Source organism: Uloborus diversus, chromosome 3, assembly GCF_026930045.1.
Source record: "Uloborus diversus isolate 005 chromosome 3, Udiv.v.3.1, whole genome shotgun sequence".
Classification (NCBI taxonomy): Eukaryota; Metazoa; Arthropoda; class Arachnida; order Araneae; family Uloboridae; genus Uloborus; species Uloborus diversus.
Window position 1 is genome coordinate 132,305,057 of NC_072733.1, and position 27,622 is coordinate 132,332,678.

At 32.3% G+C, this 27,622-nt stretch overlaps 1 protein-coding gene across 2 annotated transcripts in view; it reads right to left on the reverse strand.

Moving 5' to 3' along the window:
• Positions 1-27,622, reverse strand: part of LOC129218563 (carbonic anhydrase-related protein 10-like) — a 489,515-nt gene that overhangs the window by 126,052 nt on the left and 335,841 nt on the right. For both annotated transcript variants that reach the window (XM_054852871.1, XM_054852872.1), the window contains exons 3-4: positions 25,132-25,268; positions 13,044-13,238 (exon numbers count right to left, since the gene is read on the reverse strand). In XM_054852871.1, the coding sequence (XP_054708846.1) occupies positions 13,044-13,238; positions 25,132-25,268 (332 nt within the window). The remainder of the gene's footprint in view (positions 1-13,043; positions 13,239-25,131; positions 25,269-27,622) is intronic.

Below are 27,622 nucleotides of genomic sequence, written 5' to 3' on the forward strand. Positions count from 1 at the left end.
GAAAAATAAATTATTATAATATAAAAAAAAATAAACTCTTACATGAAAAATATTTAATAGTTATACTGGATATCCAAAATTAATTTTTCCTATATACGGAGTTCTAGCGGCCTATTAGTTGAAAGTATCGATCCAAAATTTTAAATACGGTTATTTGAAGGAATGCGTTTGAGATTGATGCTTTTAAACAACGCAGTAGCTGCGGTTACAGTAATAAAATCTCAACATTTTGAAATGACATCCCCCACTTTTTCCTTGTGCAAATTGATCAGTGTATTGATGAGCCAGAAATGGCGTTGGATTGATCGACGTGGGACGAAAATTGTTTGTTTGAAAATTTAAGCACCGACTGAAGAAACACGCTTTCCAATCTGCATTTAAAGATTTTTTCCTTAAGCTTTGCACATGGTGTTTAGTGGTTGGTGCTTCTACTACTGTCTTACCCTGTGAGTTGTGCAAAATGCTTCTCTTTTATGTTGTCACTAGGATAAAAAATTTTCATCTTCGCAGTTTTTGTCACACGCCACTCGTTACAACGTAATTTGAGGTTTTTCAATACGCGGATCAATTTACGCAAGAAAAATGTGAGTGTTGCAAGTCAAAATCAGTTTAATGTAACAGAATCTGTGTTAGTACTACGTTGAGGAGAACATCTGTTCAAATTGGTAAATTTGAACAATTGGTCTATTGGTAAAGTGGACAAGCGGCTATTTAATTAGTTGCAAAAATACTTTTTTTTTTGAACAAAAGTAGCATTATATTTTATCTTAAGTTAAAAAAGTTTGTAATCACTTTGGTTTCCAGAAAAAAGCTTTAAAACCCACATAAGTTCATTACTTTACCGTTCTGGTCAACTACAGGCATAAATTGCATTTTAGACAACCATTAGTAGACCACCCCTCAATCCCAGCATAAATGATTAGTAAAATTATGCATTTTTTTTATTTACTTAGTATATAAACATGGATAATCAGCATATATCAGTAAATGAACCTATAGAATAAAACTTAACGTCGAGGAATAAGATTAAACATTTTATCTCATGGCAATTCTCACTAGTAAGAAAAGTGATTTTCTTTTTTCGTTTTAAGTTTATATATATCATACTTTTATACCACATTTTTAAATTAAATAGTTATAATTAAATAGTTATAATAGTCATTGGTGTAACAGAATAAACATCCAACTTTTTTGAAGCTTTTATGTGTCTCAAATGCGTAATTTTGGCTAAACTAGTGGGTTTTTTTATTGATTTATTTCTTTTCAAAATGATAGGCTACTGTTTAAGACAAAACTTACATCACATTTAATACAAAGTTTGCGGAATGGATCGATAGTTTCAACTAATAGGCCGCTAGAGCTCCGTATATAGGAAAAGTTAATTTTGGATACCCAGTATAACTATTAAACATTTTTCATATAAGAGTTACTTAACAGTAATGATAAAACTTTTAGGCATTATTCTGGCAGCTATACTGACTAGATTCGGGTCGACGGCAACGTTCGGTTCCTGCGGTGACTTAAATTATAGGGACGTCATATCTACTAGGAGTGGCTGTTATGGACTTAGCGAAAAATTAAAGAGATGTCGCTAATTTGGCATCATTTTTGGCAACTTATATTTAGCGCCAAATTTGTCGACTTTTTTAAATTTAATAGGTAGTTGCTGGCAAAGTTTCAAAGTTTGTGCGAGTGTTGAATTTTTTGGCTATCGCTTTTAATTTATTTTGCGGATTATCCGAGAAATTCACTTTTCCGCGGTTTCCATATCACCCTATTCTGCAGATAATTGGGAGTTTATAGTACATACACTGATCACCCATAATATCAATGCATTATTTTTAATAATAATGTTTTATTATTTAAGCATTATACGAGCGGTCTAGGGTGACTAGGTTCTCCGCCCGAGGTGCCTTCGGCGTCTTATGTATTAATGACGTAATATGCGTTTGTATTCTATAGGCTTGGCAAGAAATTGGAGATCTAATAAAAAATTGGCACCATGTTTTGATGACTTAGTTCTGGCACCAAATGTCACGAAGTTTTTACGACATTTTAACCTATTAGCTATCACTGTCGTGTAACCAGCATCAAAATCACGTGACATCTGTGATGCCATCATTCACCCAACAACCAATCAGGACCTTTACTAACCAACGACCTTTAAGGGAGCATAAGTACATACAGGCATACATCCGGTCCGATTTTAATATTGTAGATTTCATATTTACATTGTTTGAAAGGTGGTCAACTACTGGCAGACGCTGGTCAACTACTGGAAGTGAGTGGTCAATTACTGGCAAAATCTCCCTTTTTAAATTCTATTTGAGATAACTTAAAAAATAGTAAGTAAAACAGATAAATGATCAATAACCGTTCATCCTGATAGTTTTATAGACACATAGAAAACTTTTTTAAAAAAATCCCGTTTTTTTTCCTGTGAAATTCAATAAAACTAAATGGTTAACTACTGGCGAATCACCCTACTCTAAAAACCATACTCTGGTTAATTATTAGAATATAATACTAATCCACTACTAAATACTTTGGTTATGCAATACCATCCTTCTTGATTAAAAATATTTTAAATTATAAGTAATTTTCAGACCGGAAAATTCTCGGATTGTAGTTAAGGTGAATACGTTGCTGAAAAGCCATAAACATAATTTTTATTCAAGTTTAGGATATTTAACTCATTAAGCGCCAAGTCTCCTATTTTGGGAACCTTTTGATTAATATTTTTTTTCCTCATCAAAATAATAAAAATATCATTTTAAAATTAGTTTTTGACTTGAATGATAGAGTACCTAACTTTATTGGTATTTTTTCCCAAAAGGTTTGGAATGTAAAGTATTTTTTTAAAAAAAAACTTCAATTTCACAAAAATTTCTCGTTTTTGCGTTACACGGGAAAAAAAAAATCCATAAAAATAATTAATACGAATACAGAAAGTTAGAAACGTAGAATATGAAGCTCAATAGAACTTTTTTCCAATCACATCAAAAAGGGGTCAAGAAAAATAATTTGAAGGAGTTTTATAGGAGTTTATTTACTGAAGTCCCAAAATGCGACACTTGGCGTGTTCTGATTAGCAAAGCAAGTCAAGGCTAGTATAATTGGTCCTCACCAATTTTGCATGAATGAACTCTCTCCCTTCTTTATTTTTTCCTGTTGAATCCACAGCCCCCGTTGTATTTTCTCACTGTAAACACTCTTTTGTTGTTCAAGGTCAAGAGCAGCAGCTTTTATACAAGTGAAATTCCATAAATACAATTGACATTCCATTCGTTTATAAGAAAGTTTTGGAAAAACAGGGGTGCCAATCCTCCCTAAGGAGGATGACGCATCTCTATGAATTTCTATAGAGCACGAAGGAGATTCCCCTAAAATGAGATCAAAGATCCCTTTAAAAGTATCCCCCCCCCTAAAAATGTCAATAGCTCAGTCAGTGGCATGCGCCACTCCCCTTGAAATAAATAAAATAAAGTCTTGGTCATTGGCTTTCAATAAGGGAGGTTGGATTTCAATAGAGAAATTTCTATAGAAAATTTTACTGTTTGTTACTTCCTTTTACAAAAAAAGGAAAAGTTGCATTTGAGAAAAAAATTTCACACAAAAATCGACCTTAATTTTCCTTTTGCTCACCCACGAATGAATAATGAGTTTTTTTTTTTTTTTTTTTCGACTCGACCACACGTTGATAAGTGACTAAGAACGTATAGACACGCGAAATATCCGTTTTGACGATTCTCGAGTTAATTACAACGAGTTTCCTCGTGCCGTCCGTATGTACGTATGTATGTGTGTATGTATCTCACATAACCCAAGAACGGTATGTGCTAGAAAGTTGAAACTTGGTACGTAGACGCCTAGTCGTGCACCTCCCCTTTTGGTTGCATTCGGGTGTTTTTAAGGGGGTCTTTTGCTCCTTTTTGGAATGAAATCGTTGTCCATTTCGATGTAAACTCAAGTGGTGTTATAATTTGGCGGACACTTGGCGATATATCGCCAGTCTTTTGGTCGCCAAGTTTTGTCGCTAACTTGAGGGTAATAACCCCCCCCCCTAAACCGTCGACAATGGTATTCGTCCACATTATGTTCAAATATTTCATTAATAAAATGAAAATTATTTCAGTAGTCTTTTCAAATGGAATCAATATGTAACACGTTTGCCCCATCAGACGCCTTATTCCTGGCTCAAATGTTACTTTTAATTGGCTCTCAAAAGTTTCAGAAATTTTTCATACTCATATCTTTGGCTTGTTCATGGAAGAGAATGGAAGGAGGGGTCCAGCATGACTATTTCCCTCTAAAATGATACTACGTTCCCGCCCCTACTTTTACCAAACATAGGTCATCCACATGTTGTTTCTATTTTCATCTGAACGCACGTATAAGCACGATCTTGATGTAACAAAACACATGTTGACAATTTGCATAAAGTAAAAAAAGAAGCATGAATGGTTTGAATAATGTATAAAAAAAAATTAAGTAGATTCGTTCTGGTTTTGAATATGCATGGAAACGAACCTTCAATTAAAAAGCCTATTAAAAAACGGAAGCTTGAAGAACATCATTTTTTACTCTGATTAATAAATTACCTGTTTTAACAAATGATCATAATTAGAAATTTCATAATGCTTAGTCACGGGCAGTGATTTTTTTATCACGTTCTTGTCGTTTTTTTTTTTTTTTTTTTCGTTTTCTCCTAACAAACTTCTTTCACCGGCACTGCACTTACGCAAAATTTGATAAAGAAAACCATTGTTCGCACACATCATTAAGGTCCGATAAATGTATCGAAGATTTTTTCCTCTACTTAATATAACGGCTTTATAGGTTTATAAAAAACTAATCTTTGAGAAAAAGTGTCAAAATCGATAATAAGTGAGATTGCCAGAAAACAACTCTTTCTGCTTAGTTAGTAAAAAAGCTATAATACTTTATTATTTCTCAAACTAATTAATATGCATCTCCAATAAATACACGTTTGGATTCGATTAATATATATAATAATTTTTAATTCCAGACACGCAACGGAACTTTAATATAATAATAAGGTAAAAATGTTTTTTATTGTACAACATGTTTTAAAGATTATACAGTATTGTGGCAATTAATTGGGAAATGCATTTTTCTCAAAAACTCTGTTTTATTCCAGTTTTTCATGAATACATTTGAAACTAATAATTAATATGACCTCCTCGAGACTTAATAATTTCAGAGACACGTTTTGGCATGTAATGTACTAGACTGGCATTTCAACGTCATTATACCATATGTCAATAACAGACGAAATTAGTTTTTCCATCGTAGTACTGTCAAACTTATGAAGACGTTTTTTAACAATAGGCCACAAATTTTCAATAAAATTTAAGTCCGGTGAGTTTCCAGGCCAATCCAATACAGTAAGTTTGTTTTTGGAGCAGAAATTAAAAATTTGCTTTGACGTGTGACATCGCGCCATCTTGTTGAAAAACGTAATCTCCGTTCGGCCAAAGTTTAAACATGGTTGGAACCACATTTTGGGTCAATATTGATTCTTAGCTGGCACTGTTCATCATTTCTTCAATCGGAACAAGGTATTATGCCCCTGAAACTCAGAAACTACCCAAAACATCATTTTAGGTGGATACTTGGGTGCTTGATTAATGTGGTGCGGACGAAGAGGTTCTCATATGCTCCTTCTCACGAACCTGGATCTAACCACACAATCCTGAACCACAGAAAACAAAACCTTTTCCCAGTCCTCCTTAGTCCATGTTTTATGTTTTCGTGCCCATTCTAACCTTTTTTTTTTCATACGAGGCGTGAGAAGCTGTTTCTTGTACGGTCAACGTGCTTTCCACCCACGTTCTAAAAGCATGTATCTCATTGTTGAAGGTGCAATGTCAATACCAGCTGCCACCATTGACTTGGACACATCGAATCTAGTTAATCGAGGATTCGTAATACTCATTCGATGTAAACATTTGTCGTCACAAGCCAAAGTTGATCTTTTTCGACCGTAGTTTCCAATACATTTGGTTCTAGCATTCCTGTTGTGTTAGACCGCTGCCATATCCTCCCGATACTTGATTTACGCACTCCACATATTTTGCTTATTTCTTCTAAAGTTTTCGAAGTTTGTTCTCTAAGTGCAATCACTTTAGCACATGTTTCAGGGCTGATATCCATGACTCTAATTACTCCCACAACAAGTGAGCAACTAACACTGCCAACTTCTATCCACATGGCGGAAGAAAATATATACCTGCTACTTACCTGATGCCTACAAACAGCAACTAGTTTTCCAATAACTGTCATTTGAACTCTGAGCTGAATTTGAGCGCTTATGCGTTCGTTTACGTGTGATAAAACGAAAACAATAACATTTCCTAATTAATTGCTACAATATTGTACACACACAAACACACACACACACACACACACACACACACACACACATATATATATATATATATATATATATATATATATATATATATATATATATATATATATATATATATATATATATATATATATATATATATATATATATATATATATATATATATATCCAAGACATCCAACAAATTAAAAATTGGTGACAAATACTTGATTCTTAATAACAAATACATATTCTTCCCCCAAACAACTCATAAAGAAGATCTAAAGTTGTTTTGATTTTCTCAGTTTTCACTGAACTTATTGTGAAAAATGTCTTAAAGAATGGCTGGTAACGTTTATACAGAAATACATTTTTTTTTAAAGAAAAAGCTTTTCCCCCACAGAGTTTTATATTATCAACACGTTTAATCATTTTTCACACTTTCGTTTATTGCAAGTATAACTTTGGAAATTATAGTTTCTTTATTGTAAACTTTTCTCCAGCACAAATTACAAGTTTTAGAAAAAATGCTTTTATGTGACCAATAGAAATGTAGTACGAGGGTTGGTTTTTTTTTTCAAGATCCGATCGATCGCGGAGTGAAAACCAGAAAGTCAAGCTGATTACGCTGTGCGTAGCTTTGTTGAACAGTCTCTCAAATAAGATTGTGCAGTGCATCAGGTCGCTGTAGTTATTTCGGAATTACCAGTGAACGACGAAACATGCCTCGAACTATTGCGTCTCCCACCAAGTGTGAAGTGCGTGCTCTAATTCCATTTTTGAATGCTGAGAAAAAGGGCAACCTAAAGCAAACGTAGAGGAATGTTGTCATCAGGCATTGTCCTTCTGCACGACAATGCGCGCCCACACACTGCTGCTTTAACCAAAAATCTCCTACCAGCAGACCATTTTATTGACCATCCTTCATTCAGACCAGTCTTGGCACGTCTTCCGAGTACCATCTCTTTGGTCACATGAAACACTGGCTATGAGGACAGACGTTTGGCTCTGACGCCGAGCTGCAGATCAGCGCACAGAATTGCCTGAAAGTTTAGGCGGTTGCCTTCTATGACGAGGGTATCGAAAAATTGGTACCACGCTACGACAAATGTCTTAATCGAAGCGGCGACTATGTTGAGAAGTAGTTGGAAGGTGTATGTACATATTCCAAATAAAAGTGTTACCATTGTCTTTGTGGTCGATAGGACCTTGAAAAAAAATGACCCTCGTAAAAAAGAAACCATTGTGCTAAATTTTACAGTACAAAAATTAAGTTTTTTTTTTTTCATTCTTTTGATGGTAACTGTTCTGAGTTTAAATTAAAGTATTTTTATAAGATTAAGTTTAGCAAACGAACTGCTGAAAATTATTGTCCTTGTCTCTGAGTAGACAGTAGGGAGTTTAATTTCGGCAAAGATAAAAACTAATTTGTCTGCTTCAACAAACACACCGATGTAAATTTTTTAAACCTCTCAATCTCAACAATAATAAATAACAATTAAATTATAAGTATTCATTTGTCTTTAAAACGATACAGATACACTACATAAAACGCATTAAGAAGAATGCTCTGACGCTAAGAATACATCGATTATTCCTCTCCACGCGTGCTCTGAAAATTAATTATTAAGCATTTTTCAAAAATCTAAACATACTTTTGATAATGAGAAGTTGCTGAATGAAGACGCGTAAAAAGATGAATTGTTAACACTAATTGAAAGCTGATATATTTCAGGCTTAATATTCACCTCTTGAATATCTGTCTGATAAAAATTAACTAAAACGAACCAGTGAAAGTTCATTGAATATGATTACAACTAGTTGCTTAGTATAATGATTTTCACTTTTAAACAGATATTATATTTTATATGTAGACACGAATATATCAGCATTCCAGTTTTTACTAAACGCATAGCGTTTAAATACATTTAATTGTCTGCATCTTGATTTAAAGTTCATTTTAATATCTGTAGGTTCTGATTCCGTAAGGTTTCTTAATATACTTTAAAAATACTATTTTAAACTTTTTAATAAATAACTTAGTAGTAAATTGACTTTAACATTCGGCTGTTACATAACGGCATAGAAAAATATTAACTGTGGAAATATTTATAGCATCATTTCTCGAAAATACGAGTCTACAAGATACAAAGTGCAGGTTAGCAACTAACTGCGCTATTTTTCTGGGTTTTTTTTCTCGTATTTCAATCCTTGAAGTCCACCCATAAACCTGTTTGAAAGTTTTGTTCCAGTCCTGCTGTTTTCCAATAAGATTTTGTATATATTTCTTGTATATATTTCCTCGTGCGAGACACAACACTAATAGTATTTTCTATTAGTTCCTAATCAGTTTTAAATTCCCTTGTCTCCACTAACTTTAAGATCTATATTGCCACATAAAATATTCAAGTGCTGTACGAAATCTTTTCAACATAATAACCGTAAACCGTGACAAGAACACGAATTTGGTACTCAATGAAATACACCAAGTCATAGTCGTAAACACAATAATGGAAACTAAAAACCAGCTTTCTAAGGGATTCCCTGTCAGACGATGCTATTATCCCCGTTTCGAAATGTAACGTAATAGTAGAGCAGTGGAATGTGGCCACAAGTAAAACTACTCCAAACGCTTATTTCCACAATATCGCTCAAAATCGTGAGGAAAATTTACAAGTAACTAAAGGTAATGACAGTGTAATTCACCATACTACATGTGTCGGAAAGAGTTTTCACGACACTATTTTTATTGCCACTCAAAGTCTTTCGCTATCTGACTTCTTTTATTTCAGTCCTATAAAGAAGTGATCTGGTTTATACAGTTATTTTTTTCAAACTGTTGCGAACGTTTTTGGTATTATATTTTTGAAAGCACTACCTTTTATTTTTTCTCCAATTTGTTGTTAAGTACTTACGTTTTTCATTCATTTTGTCAATTTTTGTGACTTCTTAAAAATAATACGTGTGAGTCAATTGTAAATTCATTTATCAGTAACATATATAAAGGAAAACATTAAGCAAATATTTTTCATGTAATAAGCTGTTTACGGAGTTTTTATTATTGGGAGATCAAACATATATTACTTCTAAAGTCTCTGTGTTGTCTACTTTTTTCATTAATTCAAAAATTGTGTCTGCTGTATTTTCACGCCATTTGTATTGTTAAAAAAACATATTCATTCCCTGATATTTTCAATACATCTGTCTTTTTAGTGGCTGGAGTAGTAGCCGCCTTTTTAGTATACGGATATGTATTAATTGGTCTCGCTATATCGTGCATTACCACATAGAAAAAAAAAGCGATAAATGAAAAAAAAATGTCGAGTTGATATTGAAGATACAGAGCCCAATAAAATCACTATTTAAGTAAAATGCATACTTTTATTTTAACATGCTTATTTTTCTCCAAACAACTGTACTATTGAAAAACTAAAAGAAAAGTTGGTACTTGGTAGTTTTTTCAAGCTTAAAATGAAACTTAATATTTAACTTTTTTTAAAGTAAAAAAATAATCCAAATCTTTCGTTTGATTGTAGTACTCAAGCAACAAAATTTAATCAAACTTAATAGTTTTGGTGTTAATTTTAATGCATCTTTTGCTTTGCAGTTAAATAAGGAAATATCTGACTCGTGATGCTTAAATACAGCCTGATACTTTGGCGGATAATCAGTCAACTACAATAGTTACAGCTAGGTTTGACCTTTCTCTTTTATCTCTGAAAAAAACAGCGTTGAAAATTGGAAAAGACCGTTCCGGAGAATAATATGATTTTTCCATGTCGTCTACGTTTTTGTAGTTGATTAAAATTCATATATTAAAAATACAGAACAAAACAGTAATAAATACATACCAACCAGAGTAAAACTAAATTTTTATTTTGAATGGTACCATGGTTTTAAAATACTTCATAACCAATATTAAGTTTTAATATACTAGGAATTTTATATTTTAGAACACTTGTAATTTTTCACTTTCCAAGTAATATAGCAGTTAAATTTCCAAGTATGAATTTCAACAATAAAAATTTGTAAACTTGTTAGTTTCAAATACAATGAAATTTGTTAGGATATTGCAGGTTAATTCATTATTTACTTTTATCAATGAAAATGTATAAAAAGTGAGATTTCAGTATAAAATAAATCTGGATGAGCTTTTGTGTCGATGATTAAAATTTAGTAAAAATATTTAACTGTTCTTTTGGCTCAAAAACACCATTTTCTCTCGATCTTGCCGCCGTTTGCTACTGAGGAATGTATAAAAGTAACCCCTCGCTAAACACGAAACACTTTTAGTAAAACTACAATAATACAAAAGAAAATCCTTCTAGTCCACATATTTTCTCTATCAGGCTGAATTTGTATCGAGGAAGCTCAGCAACTGTACAATGTTGCAGTTTGGTGTAAATTTTTAAGTATTAGACATGTTGTTGTTGTTTTTTATTCCACTTGATAGACAGAAACATCAGACTAAGTCCACGAACCCGTATGCTTTCAAACCCTCCAAAACAGCAAAAGAGTTGGAGTAGAGCAGAGCCTCTTTACAACCGATGCAGGAAAAGATATGGGCAGGAGCGGCTTGACCCATATTGAATTTGGAACATTCAGGAAAAACTTTGAGACCAGCCTCATGTCTTTGTTTTCAAGTGTGTCCGCTTCGTAGTCGGGCCAGTACCGTTTGATCTTCTCTGCTGTTTGCCCAAAGTAAAGCAGCAAAGGGGCGGGTTGAATATGAGACAATTAAGGCTATTTACGCCTGACACTTTCTTAAACAGCAGGACTCCCTCATTTCTTGTATTAGAGATTGAATTTTATAGAAAATGCTGAATGCATTTTTTCCTTTAAAACACCGGGATGTTAGTTTTTGTTGCATGATGCACCATTTTTCCAGGTAATTAGAGCTCTCTGAATTTCTGTCAAAAAAGATTTATCTTATCAGATATTTAAAGCTAGTGTTACTTTTGTACCAACTCTGCACCTTTCAAAATATTTGATATTTTGTGTTGATTGTTGTGTTGATTTAAACTGTTGTTGGCAGTTTCGGTGACAATAGTCAATAGAGTTTAGAAAATGTCTCAGAGACGTTATTTAGCCGATTCATTAATGTGGAGGGCAGTTAGATGGATGGAAGAGATAGTCACAGGCTGATTTTAGGCGTCTCAATGTGTCTCGTAGTATTTTTCAGCGACTTTAGGATCGATATCAATCCGAAGTTTCTGTGTCCAGAAGACTGTTGCAGGCCGACCACGAGCTATAACATCTGCAGAAGACCGCTTTATAGTTCTTTCGGCCAGAAAGAGAAGAACCACCACTGTACCGCAGCTCGTTGCAGACCACTTTGTAGCATCAGAAAGAAGAATCTCTGCTACTACGGTGTAAAATCATCTTCACAATGCAGGTCTCTAAGCAAGACGACCACTTGTGTGTGTTCCGTTCAACGGACCACAGCGAAGTAACCGTTTATGCTGGGCAAGAGATCATGTGTCCTGGACCCAGCAGCAAATGGCTTTTGTGCTGTTCACAGACGAACCCAGACTTACATTGGAGAATAATTCAGGGTGTCTACTGATCCGGAGGGAACAGCGCAATAGATACCATCAATCCAACACTATTGAAAGACCACAGTTAATAGAGGTTCCGGAATCATGATTCGGGCAAGGTTCTCGCTCGGTTGTCACTGACCTGCATGCGTTCTATAGAGGAACTCTGACTGGTCTGAGGTATCGGGATGAGATCCTTTATCCATATGTCCGCTGATATTCTGGTGCTATTGGTAATGACTTTATTCTAATGAATTATAATGCAACATCTCACCGAGCTCGGATTGTTAAGGAGTATCCCGATGATTACGGTTTGGGACGAATAGAATGGTCAGCTCGATCTCCGACCACCTGAATCCGATAGAATATCTTCGAGACTATCTTGGCAGACAGGTTGATGCTTTAAATCTTCCTCCAAGGTTGTTACGTGAGCTGGAACAAGGCATACACTGTGTTTGGTCTTCGCTTCGTATTCCGGTGTCCGACAACTTAATAAACAGCATGGAAAATCGATGCCGCCAATGAATTCAAGTTAGTGAAGACACATTCCTAATATTAGAACACATTTTTGTATTGTTTCTTGTTTCTATGACATTTTACTACATAACACTGTGCTTTTATGTTTTCTTCAAGATAGGACATTTCCGCAAAGAGTGCGGTTTTTTTTTTTTTGTTATAAATCGTGTTTGCAATACACTTATACAAATTTCTATGACGCATTCAATAAAAAACCATTTAAAGCACATATCCTCAAAAGTTTTCGTTTCAACATTCATTCATTTGCAAATGAGATGCAAAAAACTGGTTGTATCTTAACTTTTTGAGGCCAGTGTATTAAAACTGGAGACATGTTATTTGCATTACAATACGGTAACTGTAATAACGATAGTTCAGAAAATAACTATTATACAAACATATTACCCTATTTCACCGAAAAACAATGCTGTTTAACTTTCACATTACGTATTTTGTTTAAATACGGTATTCAGCCTGACTCTAAGAGTAAAATTTAAACATAAATTAGAATAGCCCAATTCCAGGAAAAAGGTTAGGAAACTAAACTTTCTTCATAGTTTTCCAGAATGTGATAAGACAGCAGGAGCTTAAGTGCACTAATTCTGAATTAAGCTTACCTCTGCAGGAAATTGATAGCCGGAGATTAAGTGTTCTGATCCTTTTTCATCAGATCTAGCAAAGTGGATATGAATCTCGCTGAAGCGGTACTTGTAGGATAGAGGCCCACCAGTTATGTTTAGAATTTCTGCGTGGGTTTGTGGAGTCGTCCTAAATATAACTCCATGACCGGTGTTGGTAATGACTCCGTTGACCTAAGAAATAGAAACAAGATTGATGCATTTGTATTTAATTTAAATAGTAATTTAACACTTCTGGTATGCTTATTTAAATAGTATACATGCTTTAGAAAATAAGGAAGAAAAATGTTTTATCATACGCTGTCTATACGATTCATAGATGAAAATTGATTACAATTAATAAATTTTCATACATAATTTTCACTTTTGTGCCGTTTTTTATATCTTAGATATATGATCCACTTTATTAACTAAGTTATTTTTTAATTGACAGTAGGGTGGTCTGCCAGCAGTTGATAATTTAGTGGAAATACTTTTTTCTAAAGAAAAACTCTGTTTCATTTTGTTTCTGAAACCTATTTTTAATCACCTTGTTCTTGGGAAAAAAAAGCTATTAAGCCAAAATCCAATTCATGACCGCTTTGGTCAATTATTAACAGTGATACCTTCTCCAACTGGTAGAGGATCATTCCCTGAATCCCAACATAAACGGTTAGTTTCTAAAGTGCTTTCGTATTTACTTAAAATAAGCATGAGTGTTCTGCATATCACAATGACAAACTTGTAAAACTAACTTTAACCTTAAACGATAGAATTAAATATATTAACTCTCAAAACACCTCTTACTAGTATTGAAAGTGACTTTCTTGAAGTTTCCTAGATGGTTTTGCAAGTGTTCCGTCATAATCTTCAATCAGAACTTCAGTTACAACTTTAAATTATAACATCACTAGAGGCCCTTCCCGAACTTGTTCAGGTAGAAAAATTATCTGTCTTAAATAAATATTAATGCAGATTTTTTTATTTGAAAATATCAAGGTATACAGCTTTTGTATTCCGTTTTTATGAGATTTTAAGAGAAACTGATTCACTTCATTTCCTAATCAAGAGAGACCAACCTTTTTTTCCCTGGGAAAAACATAATGTTCTGAAATGTAACGTCGTACTGCGCATAATTGTACGTTTGACTTTCAGTTTTGATGATGATGGCATAAGAAATTTTCATTTGAAATTGCAATTACTTATATTGGAAATGTAAATGTGCAAGTACCATGGGAATTCGAGGAATTTGAGCTGACTGACCTGCTTCTGGTCCAGTAAGAATAATACTTTAAATTATATTAGTCCATATTGATTCTACTTGTGGGTCCATATCCACTGTATGCATATAACTAATTAAAGATTCGCAACGAAGTTATTGGAATACCGCCTTTAACTTTAATAGAATAAATATGGGCTTTTTAAAAGTGTTCTTAATACACAAAGATCGTACAGAGTTCCTAAAAAGAGATGACTTTAAACAGGCTTGATAGTATATCTTCGAGCGTTAATCGCGGGAACCACTGGAATAATTTAAATAAAAACACCGGCAAATGCAACCATGATACCTCTCATAATTTTGTCTTAAACTTTCAGTTCTTTTAGAGTTCTATCCACGGCTTCTATATCGAACCGCACTTTTTTTTTTTTTTTTTTTTAAGAATTCTTAAATGAAAAATACCCGATTAGCAAGTAGGATGAATTGAGATATTCTATTAAGAGGTGAGTTTTTCTCAATCCCAGGAAGTCGTTCAACCTCTTGTATTCGTTTTCGTCGGAAAAACTTGCTTTTTTTCACTTTTTGTTTTTACAATTTCTTTCAGGTTGGATATTTGTAACCTATTGTTTCGTTTTATACGCTAAGATACGGTCATCAAGAAGAATAATTCTCCAAATTCTTTTTATTTCTTTTTTCCTCTTCTTTGGTAATTTCTTTCGCATTGAATGTTCTTTGTTCGTTAATGTTTTAACTCTTAACTGTAAATGAACAGAAACTATGTGCAATTACTCTTCGACTTAAAAACTTTCTAAACTAAATACATCTTACGTGAATTCATTAGCAGATGTTTCTTATTTTGATTTTCGTATGCATATAATACCTAAGGTAAAGTATGCAAAATTGCATTTTTAAGAAGCACGACCTTACATTTAGCCAAAGCTTTTGATGGTTCTTAAGTTGACAACGTTATTCCGTTTCTCTTTCTCAGCACCTCGCTCGAATTGGACTTTTTACCAGACACAAATATTCAATCAGAATTTGTTTTTACGTATATAAGAACAAAACAGTACGAACGTCTTGGTAGCAAAGATAACTTATTAGTTTTAAAAATTCGTATAAAGACATATATGCATAATTTATAGCCTTATGTCACTAACTAAAAATGCACCTTTCATGTGGTGAAGGAATTCTTCAAATAAATTCAATGGTTTCAGAGATTACCCGGAACATATAAACACACAAAATAAACTCTCCTTATAATATTAGTATAGTGCAGCTCTGATCAGTTGAGCTGTGACAATGTTTACCTGTTTTAAGGGAGTTTAGTGGAAAATAGACCTGTTCTTGGCTCGGATTTTAGTTGGAATTTTTTTGAAGAACTGCTAAGAAAGTTTCTCAGCTCAATTTAGCGCCGATTTCCCCTCCCTATTTTCCGAAACAGAGGTAAACATTGTCAGAGTCGGAGCTCAACTTCTCAGAGCCTCGCAATATACATGAGAAAACCTCAAAGGATAGGCCGAAATGTATGCAAAATTATAACTTTTAGGAACACGGATTAATATCGGCCATCTGCACTACTTGAATTCAAATACTAATTTACTCGAAGCGAATCTCGGGTAAAATTCGTTTAAATAAATTTTGATGCATAAACACTCTGCGCCTCAATTTGCTCTGATTTGCAATTTTCAAATATAATGGAACGCTATATACCTTATCATCTGCAGCCTCAAGCACATGTGAAGATTTTGGCGGTTCTTGTGCCGACATCGTAATTTTATTTTGTTTCACGTGTTTCCATCCCTCAGCATTCAGTTCAAAGAGAACCTTCAGTTACTCTTTCAGTGCATGTAGGGGACAATCGGTTTTTGTTTTTACATTTATGACAATGTAACGGTACACGAAACATAAACGGGTGGCGAAGACAAACTATTGGTTTAAAAACATAGTATAAATACAAATATGCATAATTTATAGCCTATGTCACTCAGTAAGAATGCACCTTTCATATTCTGAAAGAATTTTTCAAATAGTTGCAATGACTTCTGAGATTACTTCGAACATATAAATACACAAAAATCAGCCCTCTCTTTTTATAACATTAGTTTAAATTTCATTAGATGCTATGTTTTTTTTTTTTTTTTTCAAATTCTAGCAATCAGATTAAAAAAAAAAAAAAACATGTTCTCTATTTGATGTTAATTCTGAAACGGTGTTTTATACAAAATCATAAATAACTCGTAATGAATCAGCTTAAAAAAAATATTCGTTCTTCAAGCTTTGTTTACAATAGTAGAGTCCAAAATATTAATACCAAGTGAAAGAATCGCAGTTTAACACAAGCTTAGCTGTTTATATTTTATTGCGGAGCAGTTAGGTTTTCATCAAATGCTCCACTGCACTTTCAATTAGTGTTTTTTTTCTTAACTCTATTTCGCACTTTGCAGCCTGAAATATATTTGTTTTTGAAGCAGTTTGTCTGCTAACTAGGAATAAATAATTTAAAAAAAATCCCAACTAGTTACATTTGAATAAATTTCTGTAATATATTAAAAGAGTTGCTCTACATTTCGCATGATATTTAAAGGTTTTTTGGTGGATAAAAAACGGCATTAACTATATTTTCAGTGTGAATGACAAAACCCACTCTGTTCAAACATGCGAGGAGAGAAATCCAGTTTATTTTAAATCTCTGACAACCTTTTAATGCTTAGAATGTTATAAGTTTTACTTATAAAATGTCGTTCAAAGACTGCTAACTTGGTTCTTTTCTTGAAGTTTAAGAAAGAAAACGGCAAATGTGGCAGTGAGAAACAACGGGATGTAAGTGGACTTTGTAAATGAGTAAAACGCGTTTGAAATTCAGATCGTAGGTAGGCCTTCATTCATTTTTTTTCCTAAATCTTGCTGCACAACAACATCAATCCAGATATACTAGTATCATATACTGCCCCATAACAGAGAAAAGGTTCTCATAGCATTTGCACCAGTTTTCTTGAATTTTTAGGAAGTTTTTTGCCTTGAAGAAATACAGCTTGAATTGCATATTGAGCACAGAGATACAAACTCAAATCAAACAAAAGCATAAGTCAAAAATGAATCTTTTATAACACATTTTGTTCTGTAGTTTTATCTAAAAAGGTGTTTTTGCAGTAGGTTTCAGAAATAAATTATGCATACTGCTAAGCTTAGTCATTTAATATAAATAATATAGTCCTGAACAAAAGAGTTTAGGGTTTTATTAAATTTAAGAGCGAGATATACTAATTAAAATAAATATGAACTAATTACATTCAATGACAAAAAAAAAAAAAAAAAAAAAAACTTATTTTCCCCTTAGGAACACATAGAATGTCTTCTTCCTTTTTTGAGAAAGTTCTTTGTTTAATTATACGCGCATAGAAGCTATTAAAAATGAAATCTCTTCGCAAGTAAACCAAGAGGAAGCATAAAATTTATGTTCCAGCCATTAAGTGTAATAAGCTGTAAAAATGTCCTGGGCAATAACTTGAGAGAAATAGAGAATTATATTTAAAGTAAGCATACTTTATGAACGCAAAACATAAGGTTTTGGTGCTTTGTGGTAGTGGAGATATTTACATTGCAAATATTACTAGTATGCTTTTAGACATTCGTTTTTATGGGTTTACTTTTTGCTTAATTTATGGCTAAGGCAACAAAGTTTTTTGCCTATTACTATAGCAATTTACGATTCTTATTATTAACAGAAGGAAAGGTAAGAAGAAAAGGTAACATGCATTTTCTCATTTTATTATAGTTAAGCGTGATTTTTTCAAACAATTACCTACATATATCGTTTCTTATTTGCTTGACAAGATGTCAAGTAAGGTGTTTTTTGCATTACTTAAAAAAAATTCATATAAGTATTTAATCTCAAACAACAGCATTGTAGCAGTTTTAGTGTATCAGAAGCTTACATTTAATTACCACGGTGCTCAGAGTTTTCTAACATTTTATTTTAGTCATTTTTTTCACTACACGAAAGCGTTAAAATGTTTAAGAAACGTTTGGGTTAAAAAAAATGAAACTAATAATAGTTAATAAAATATTTAAGGATATTAATTAATCATCATATAAATTTTTATTTATTAAACATTTACAAAAGTATTAGTAAAAATTATTTTTATAAGTACTACATATCGTAAAAGCGGGCTACTTTGGCCCTAGGGTCCTTCTTTGGCCCAAATGGAGAAAACGATACAACGTCCTCTATCAACCTTCAGTGCGCAATATTTTCAACATATTTTGACTGATTCCACTAGAGCACCCCCAAGCACTCAATTATGTATACCAATCAGTTCTATAGCTCTGCTCGAGAAGCACCACTAGTTGTTCTGCGTTCCTTGTGCGAACATGTGCCTTCGTAACCTCTATGTTCTGCAACAGCTAAGAACTTTTTAAGTATCTATTTGTGACCACTATTTAATACTCAATGCCGTAGAATAGTCATACTTCTCATTTCTGTTTAGTTTTTTTTTTTTAGTTTGACAGTGATAACATATCTCTTAACCTAAAAATTTCGACCTACTTTGGGCCAGCATAAAAACTTGAAACAATCTGCCACAGAGATTTGAAAAAGTAAAGAATATAATCTATAATTGAGACTCTAAACAGGAAAACCTGAAATTCTCCGCAGCGGATAAAAAGAGAGACTGCAGACTCAATTCATCAGGGCTCAGTTACATGGCTTTCGTTATGGAAGATGAAGATAAATCAAAAGCTGCAGGGGGTTTAGAAAAAGATTTTCGGAATTTAATTATTATTGAATGGAATGAGCTCAGGTTTCTAAAGATAGCTGTTCATGCGAGAGAAGGGGTGAGCATGAAAAGCACCAAAAAGTTGTAGAAGTGACCGAAAATTTAGGACCCGTTGTTTTACGAATGGTGTTATCTTAATAATGTTAGTCAACCTCCAAAACTGATGAAAAGATGAATCTTCTCCGTCGGTAATTTTTCAGATAATAACTAGGTATACACATTTTTAAAAACAATCAATTTTCCTTAAAACAAATATGTGTGACTTAAACTTCTTGTAAAATGTAATTTTTTTTCAAACAAATATTTTCCCCTATGAGAACACACGTCTTTCTTTGACTATAGTTAGTTCAACAATGATTTTAAATAGGGAAACCCACTTTGGGCCAAAGTAACCCTAACGCAAGGGTAACATTGGCCCAAAAGAATAATATATGAGACAAATACTTAGATATAAACTGATCACTATTCAAAAATTAAATTAAGAGATCTCTAGATGTGTGAAACAAGTTTCCACAGCTTGGAAACATAAATAATTATAAAATTATTGAGAAAAGTATGAGAAAAGTTCCAAAATCTGGGTCAAACTACCCCGTGTTTACGGAACTGAGATGGATCTTTCAGACTGCGTCTGAAATTTTCTGAATTTCTACCTGGGTTACGGAAACGTGGTCAACTTAATGTAAGTTTTGCCCATGATGTTTATTAGAGCGTCTTGGGGACCTATTATATTTTGTAGTTAAGGTTATAAGAAGAAAATATTATATAATAAACTATTATATAATGTTTTCCTTTATTAAAAGGGAAAGTGTCTACTTTGCACCGAAGGTATGTTAATCTGCCGATTTGCGTGGTGGGGTTTATTCAGAAGGGAGGTTAAGTGAACCCTAATAATGTTACCATCCAAAAGTTTTGGCTGTGACGTAAGTTCGTAGCGAATTTTTTAAAGTACAAGAAAAAAAAATGTCATACTGAAATACTCGGAGTGTGTCAGATTTTTATACAGAAGGTTAAGCTTGATGTTAAAGTTATGGTAGCCGAAAATCTGATGATTATTTAAAGGGGTATTATTAATCTGACCTTTTTTGAATTTTGATATAACACGATACATCTTCTCATCTGATTTTTCTCATGCACATACATAATTAGTATTAAAAATTAGTAAAAATGTTATTTTTAAAAAAGTCTCGTATAACACGGTTTCGATACTACACGGAACGAATTAACCGTATTATACGAGGGACATATGTGTATCACTTTTATTACATATTTTAGCAGCATCTTTTGAAGGCGAGAGATATTATTTGTAAATTAACTAAACAGGAGGAAAATTACTGTGCGAGATGTAGTATTGTCAAAAAGCTCAGAATCAAGCTGAGAATATTTAAATTTAAATTACAAAAAGTTATAATGTGGGTACGGGAACATGGGAAAAATAAGGATCAGATTTTGTTTCAGAGTTTTACGTGTACTTGACAAAATTTGTGTTGTTTACTAGACAACAATTATTTTCAATGTTAGCATACAATTTAACCTAATTTATTCACGCCTTTTCAAATGAAATTATTTTAGTTTCTCTTAGCTTTTAACCTGGAAAGTACAGCATTATCCATTCCGCAAAAAACATCACATTAAATTCTAAGACTAAGAGATGCATAGAGTGTTTGTGTAAAGTAGTACTCTTTCATAATTTAATTATAGTAGCACTTTAATTTGTTTTGTTTTATTATGCTTGTGTATACTTTACCATTGTTTAAATTTTTATTTAAAGTGCAAAGCATATTATTTTTTACATTATAAATTAGGAAACAAAAAATAAAATTCTTACGACTTATTTTAAAGCTTTTATTGGTGAAAATTGAGCACTTAAAAATATGTAATTATCAATTGTTTCAGTCAAACTTCGCTTGCAAAAGTAACCTATAAATGTATCTCCAAATTAAAGAGTAATATGCACCTAGGCAGAGAAGTATTGCATTAGCGGGTGTATGTTTAAATCTTTCACCTGCTATTTTTATTTCGAGTTAGATATTGAACAATCTTATGTATTAATTTTGAGATTTTAAATTGTGTTTGTAAACAATTGTAACTGATTCGTCTAACAACGGAATGATTGTAGGGGAAACACATTCGTGGGTAAGAACCAAATGTATGAACTCGGTGTAAGTTTTGGTGAACAATATTTATTTAGGAATGATCTTAGTATGCAATTATATTTTTCTACGAGACCTTTTTTTAAGTCAATAAATTGCATAAATGGATTCAAGTTGATCGTTTTTTTTTTTAATTCAAGACTAAACTGATTTTATTGGAGTCCTATAAATCACTGCTTGCATTTTTGTCAATTTCAACGTCAATTAGAAGAATAGACTCGAAATGTTAAGGTTTTGAGCGTCATTATCTTATGGCCATGATCGATTCTCTTGAGTCTGCTGCCGCTTTTTATTGATAAAAAAAATCGTCAAAGATCAATCTGAAATTATTGATTTTTATCTTCTAGGTAATGGAGAAAGAAGAGCACGATTGTGTAACCACATAACTCAGATTAATGACGTCACGTGAACTCCAGAGTCATAGAGGATAAAGATAATGAGATCCATTTGTTAAGGAGCTCCCTTTTATTTACGAGGAGCTTTCTAAGTACGATTGTGGTTTTAGGAAGGAAGATTATGAACATGTTGTTTTTATTTAGTGATAGGTCTCTTTAAAGCTCATCTTATTAAAATAATTTTGACCGAGTCTCTTAAGCGAAATATTGTCAAAAGAGAAGCGCTTCAGCATAAGTATTTCTTTCAATAAAGTCTCTAAATGAGCTTTCCCCGTGTGTTTATACCATTGTATTAAATCGAAATTTCCCACCGAGTAAACAAATCTCGGTAAAGGATAATTAGTTATGCTATATAAATGCTCCATTGTTTGTTTACTTGCGTACCTTGAAAAACTGATAATTCTACGCAAAACAACGGCAAAAAAGTATCTAGAAATATCTTATAGTTGAAGAAAAGCTTAAAAATATTAGAGCAAAACATTTTCATTATTAATCTGGTGTACGAAACATGCTCAAAAATATTAGCTTTTCCTATACATTATTATGAAAAAGCATTTACAAGTGGTTTCTCATAGTAATTTAACGAGCTAAAAACACACAAGAAAAACAGTCTAATTGGAATCTTTATTATGCATTTAATACAATAGTAAAAGATCTTCGACAACGTTTTTTAAAGAGATATTAACACAATGTTTCCAAGATAATTAATTTAATGAAATAAGCTATAAATAATATTTTATTTGTCTAATTTTATACATTCAAGTACATTCAATGTTCGTTACATTTTTGTCCTATACTTTTTGCATCATAAAATACAAAAAAAAAAGATATTGTTTTAAATTTTCCAAGTTCATTGCTACTACAAATGGCTGGTTTGACTTCTTTACTTGATTTATTAATTTTAATAATAGTAAATTATTTTTAACTAAATTAAAATCAGGCCAGTACATTAAAAAATGTACCGCTCAAAGTCATTTCCTTGTCATTCCGTGAACTTTTTAACCATGAGCCTAACAAGCTCTTTTTGAAAGTTGATCTACTTTTGAAACATCTATCGTTGCATAAAAAAGTTTTTAAAAAGTCACATGCCGACAATAGGAAATATTTCACTGTAGGGTCTTTTTTGAGAAGATACTATTTCATCACAAACCGGATGCCTGTATTTACATATTTGTAAGGGGTAGGAAAACACTATTCACATTTAAAAAGTTCCCGAGGGAGCCTATTTTGAGCATTGTATCTTGAATCGGAATTTAATCATGAAATAAGACCACCGACGAAGGACCCAGGATGGAAATATTCTATACTTAAAAAGGAAAGTGCCCAAATCCTAGCGTTTCTCTCTGGGAAATATCGAAATAATGTCAGGAAATATAGGCTTTTGTGACGTAACCACGCTTGCGACAAATTGTTGACGTATCAATTTTTGGCTTACAGTTACATACGGGATTAAGTCCAGCTACCAGGAGAGGGGAAAAGTATCGATTGAAAATATATATATATAAAAAAAGAACGGGAAAATAGGAGCAAGTCGCAAATTCCGTTTTCCGACGGAGATTGCATTTTCTTCTCACCACTGAAGGAAGTAACTCTCGCTCGATAAAATTTTCGATCATTTCTATGCGCAATTTTCTGGTGCTCACGTCGAAATTCAAAACCTGACCAGCGTTTTCGTCCCCTAGAAATCGCAATCTACCGAATTTCCGCTTGAAAGCACTTTTGCAACACATAAAAGTAGTATATCGCTAGCAAGGAAAAACGCAGCTTTCATTCTGCTTCCACCATTCCTCATTCCCACACCAGTAAATATTAGTAATCTAAAAGTTAAATCAAGCGCTCTAGGGATGAATCACTAGGCGACCAACCAACTAGGCGAAACCAACACCTTTTAAGTAGACTTAAAAGGTGTTGGTTTCCGTCTTTAATTTACTTAAGTGATGTGGTTAGAGCTGGTAAGAAGTTGTTTAATCTCCGTCTCTTATTGCCTACGGCGTATCGCTCCATCGAAACGTGTGTCGCATTAAACTACTGATTTCTTCACGAAAAATATTTTTACACATACATCTAGTGAAAAAGAATGCTAAAAGCTTAAACATAATTTTGTGTTGTCACAATAACTTATTTCCATAATCTCAGGGATAAAATGATCTTTAAAAAATCTACATTAAAGGCATATACACTGGGGTAAATCGTAAAAACTTCAGAAATTCAAAATGTTAAGTTGATAAAAAGTTGCTACTGAAGATCCACATATACCAGAAAATGTTTCATTCAAATCCAAAAAATAAAAAATAAAAGTCTTTAGGCTTTAATTTTATGATTTCAAACAAAAAAATATTTTTGTCTACACATTTTTTTTTTACCCTCCAAATCAAAATGATGGCAAAGAAATAGTTGAAAACAGAAGAAAAAAAATCCGTTTCCAAAAACTGGCGGATGATGGTTGAAAATGGTGGTCAAATTTTGATTCAGGAGGTTATTTCACATAAAAACTAGCATAAACAGTTAGAAGCAATTTTCATGCCTATCAATGTAAATAATTTGTTCATAATGAAAAATTTAACATTCAATTCAAAATTTTTATTTTTGAGTTCTATGCGTGAGACTAAAATATTGTATTTACGCAAAATGTTTTTTTTTTTTTTCTGAATAACAATGTTCGACTTCAATGTTTACATTAGTCAATTTAATTTTTTTTAAACATTGTTAATTTAAAAAATATATTTAGAGAAAAAAGGATTTTTGTTTAAAAAAAATTGGCCTCTTACTTAAATAGTATATACATAATTTGTATAATTTTTCGGTGTTACATGTGGGTTTGTAAAAACAACTTTTTATCAACTTAACATTTTAAATTTCCAAAAAAAAAAGAATCAATACAATCTAATATATCCTAGTAGCTCTAAGTATAGCAAATTTTAAAAATTTATCTTCACATTATCAATTCAAGAATATATTTTTTCACTTAAACCTTGAGCAAAGAAAAATTATTTAATTTCAAAAAAAAAAAAAAAAAAAATACTGTGCAAAAATTACGTTATATCAGAAATTGGAGTCCACTTTGTTTTCATTATTATAAATTTAGTTTTTCAAATTTTTCATTAGTTATAACGGTAATATAGGAGTGCAATTGAACATAAAAAATATTGGGTTGCCTTTGGTTTTGATCACTGCTGCTGTTATTTTTCTGTGACAAACTTTTATATTTGTTTTTAAAAACTTTCATTTGGTTTTGGATGACTTTGAAATAATTTTGAGAAAACGCTTTCTTGAGTTCTTTCTTAAAACCCTTATATTGATAAATATATAGACGTTATTGAAAAGGCAAGACCGGTGGATTTATTTAAATCTAACAACCACATGATTAAAGTTAAAATGTGTAATTGACTCTCCGGCAACAAAGCAAGGTGTAGAAACTATTTTTTTTTTTTTTTTTTGCCAATTTCAATTATTAGAAATCAAAGTACTACTATAATAACATAAAAATATTTACATTTTTTCCCTTATAGGTGTAATTTGTTTAAATGGTATAAAATACATGTTCCTTACCCTTATTTTGTCAACATGAAGCGGTCGAAGACTAGGATCAAATAGTAATCCGGATGGATCTACATTTACTGGTGACTGTCTCCTTCCTTTGCTGCATAAACTCCACTCTAGGTTTAGCAAACCCCAAAAGTCTGGACCTGTTTAAAAAATAATTATGATGTTGAACATAATATTTTAAAATATTTCATACATTTAAACTTTTAATTTTTATTACAAAAAATAAATAAACATATTTGTGCTTTTAGGAGCTATATGTAATCAAATTGAAGACGTTTGTTTCCAAAAATAACTTAATTCTGCTATACGGAAGTTCACAATAATCCCATAATTAGAGGCATTTTGTTTAGTTAAAAATAATTATTTGTTACTATCCAGCGCTTTTATTTACTTACTACCAAGATAGGCTTCATGATCCTTCTTTTAAAAATAAATATTGCTATGACTGAAATTTGTTATTCTCATCAGAGTGAATAAATACTATTCAGGAAACTCTTTGCTGTTAAAGTATAATCTAGATGCATATTATTTACTCCCGTAGTATTTTTTCTTTTAATTAGGTTTAAGAGTATCCCTAGGTTTAATGAAAAAAAAAGAGCTGTTCGACCTAAGCACTACTATATACATTATTACTTAAATGTTTTGACATTCCTTTTTATGAAATAAATTGAACGTTTTAGGTTATATTTTGTTCATGTTTAAATCAACTTGGTTCACTATACTTCTAGTGGCAGTTACACGATACGTTTATATATTTTTTAAAATGATAAAACCCTTTTTTTCGCAGAAATATATTTCTGCCAATTAAGACCTTTTCTCAACTGAAATGAACCTTTTTCTCTACTTTGAGTGCTTAAATTCACTTCATAAACAAATAAATCGTTACTGAGAGAAATGAATGCGCATAATTTTTTTATAAGAAAATAAATGAGTTTTAAAATTTCTGCATGAGACTTTCATTAGCTTATGAATGAAATTGCGCGAAAAAATATTATGCCGCTTCGTTAAAAAGTTTTTGAATCTTTTGTGTATTTAAGGACTCTTGAAAATTTATATGGTGTGTTGTTGACTGCATTGATCACAATAAATGTATTGATATAATGTTTCATATATTTTTAATGATAAATAAATTTCTTAACATTCTGTATTCTGACAAACAAAAGAATAGCTCTAAATTGAGTGAAAATAAAATACTAATAATAAGGCTTCAAAAAAAAAAAAAAAAAAAAAAAAGGAATTTCGCAGCAGTAATTTCAAGCCACTCTCAAAAGGGAATGATTTAATTCTAAAATATTTATGCGTCCTCGTTTTTTAAGTTGCTCACCACTTGACATTTAACCTCCGTGGAAAAGCCTTAAAAACCTAAAAGTTCTCTCATTTTTTAGCAATAAAAATCTTTTGACTGTCCTGCAACAAATCCTAGTTCCCTATAATGTTATAAAAAATTTCTAAAAATATCCCATCATATATGAAACAATATACTAATATAAGTAATGCTTTATACATTTCTTAATGGCAAATGGATTTTTTAACAGTTAAGGTAAAGCTTCTAAAGCAATGTTTCATTTTTACTTTCTTCTATATCTAATGTATAGAAGAAAGTATTGGATTCGTGCAAATTTTCGAATTTCGAATTTTGACGGATTCGAACGTTTTGAGGTGTGCTGAGTCCATTTCGACCATTTTTGGAAAATGTCTGTCAGTCTGTGTGTGTGTGTGTGTGTGTATGTATGTATGTGTGTGTGTGTATGTATGTGTGTCACGTCTGTGTGTGACCAGTTTTTTGTGGCCGCTCTACAACAAAAACTACCGCATGAAATCGAACGAAATTTAGTACACATATGTGCCCCTATGTGAACTTGTGCCCATTAGTTTTTGGCGCGAATTCCTCCAAGGGGGGTGGAGCAATGGGACGTTTTTCGAGTTACGCGTGCTTGCTATTCCTCAGGAAGTTACTGGCGGAATCAAACAAAATTTGGTCCATATGTTGGTATTAACAGGAACAGGTGCTGATTCAATTTTGGTGTCAATAACTCAAACGGGGGTTGAGCTGTAGAACGTTTTTTGTCGTCAATTGTGACTGCTGTATCTCAAGAAATAATGAACGGAATGAAAGAAAAATTTATCGGCAAGTAGCCCTTAGTGGGTATAAGAACTGATTTTATTTTTGTGTCAACAGCTAAAAAGGGGGGTAGCGCAATCACCCGTTCTTTTTTTCCATTTTGAGTGCCCTATCTCAAGAAGTAATGCTACGTTCTGGTTGAAATTTGGAATATATGTGAATCCATATGTAAACAGGCTTTGGTTCTATTTTGACGCCGATCGCTCCAAGATGTGTTGATTTTTTTTTTTTTTTTTTTTTTTTTTTTTTGCGAAAAAAAATATTTTTATTAATGCAACAATAAGAAAGATAAATCGTAATAGATTGTCGTCTGCGTATTTCTCGTGATTTTAATTGTATGGAAATGATAGGAAATATTATCTCAATGATTTA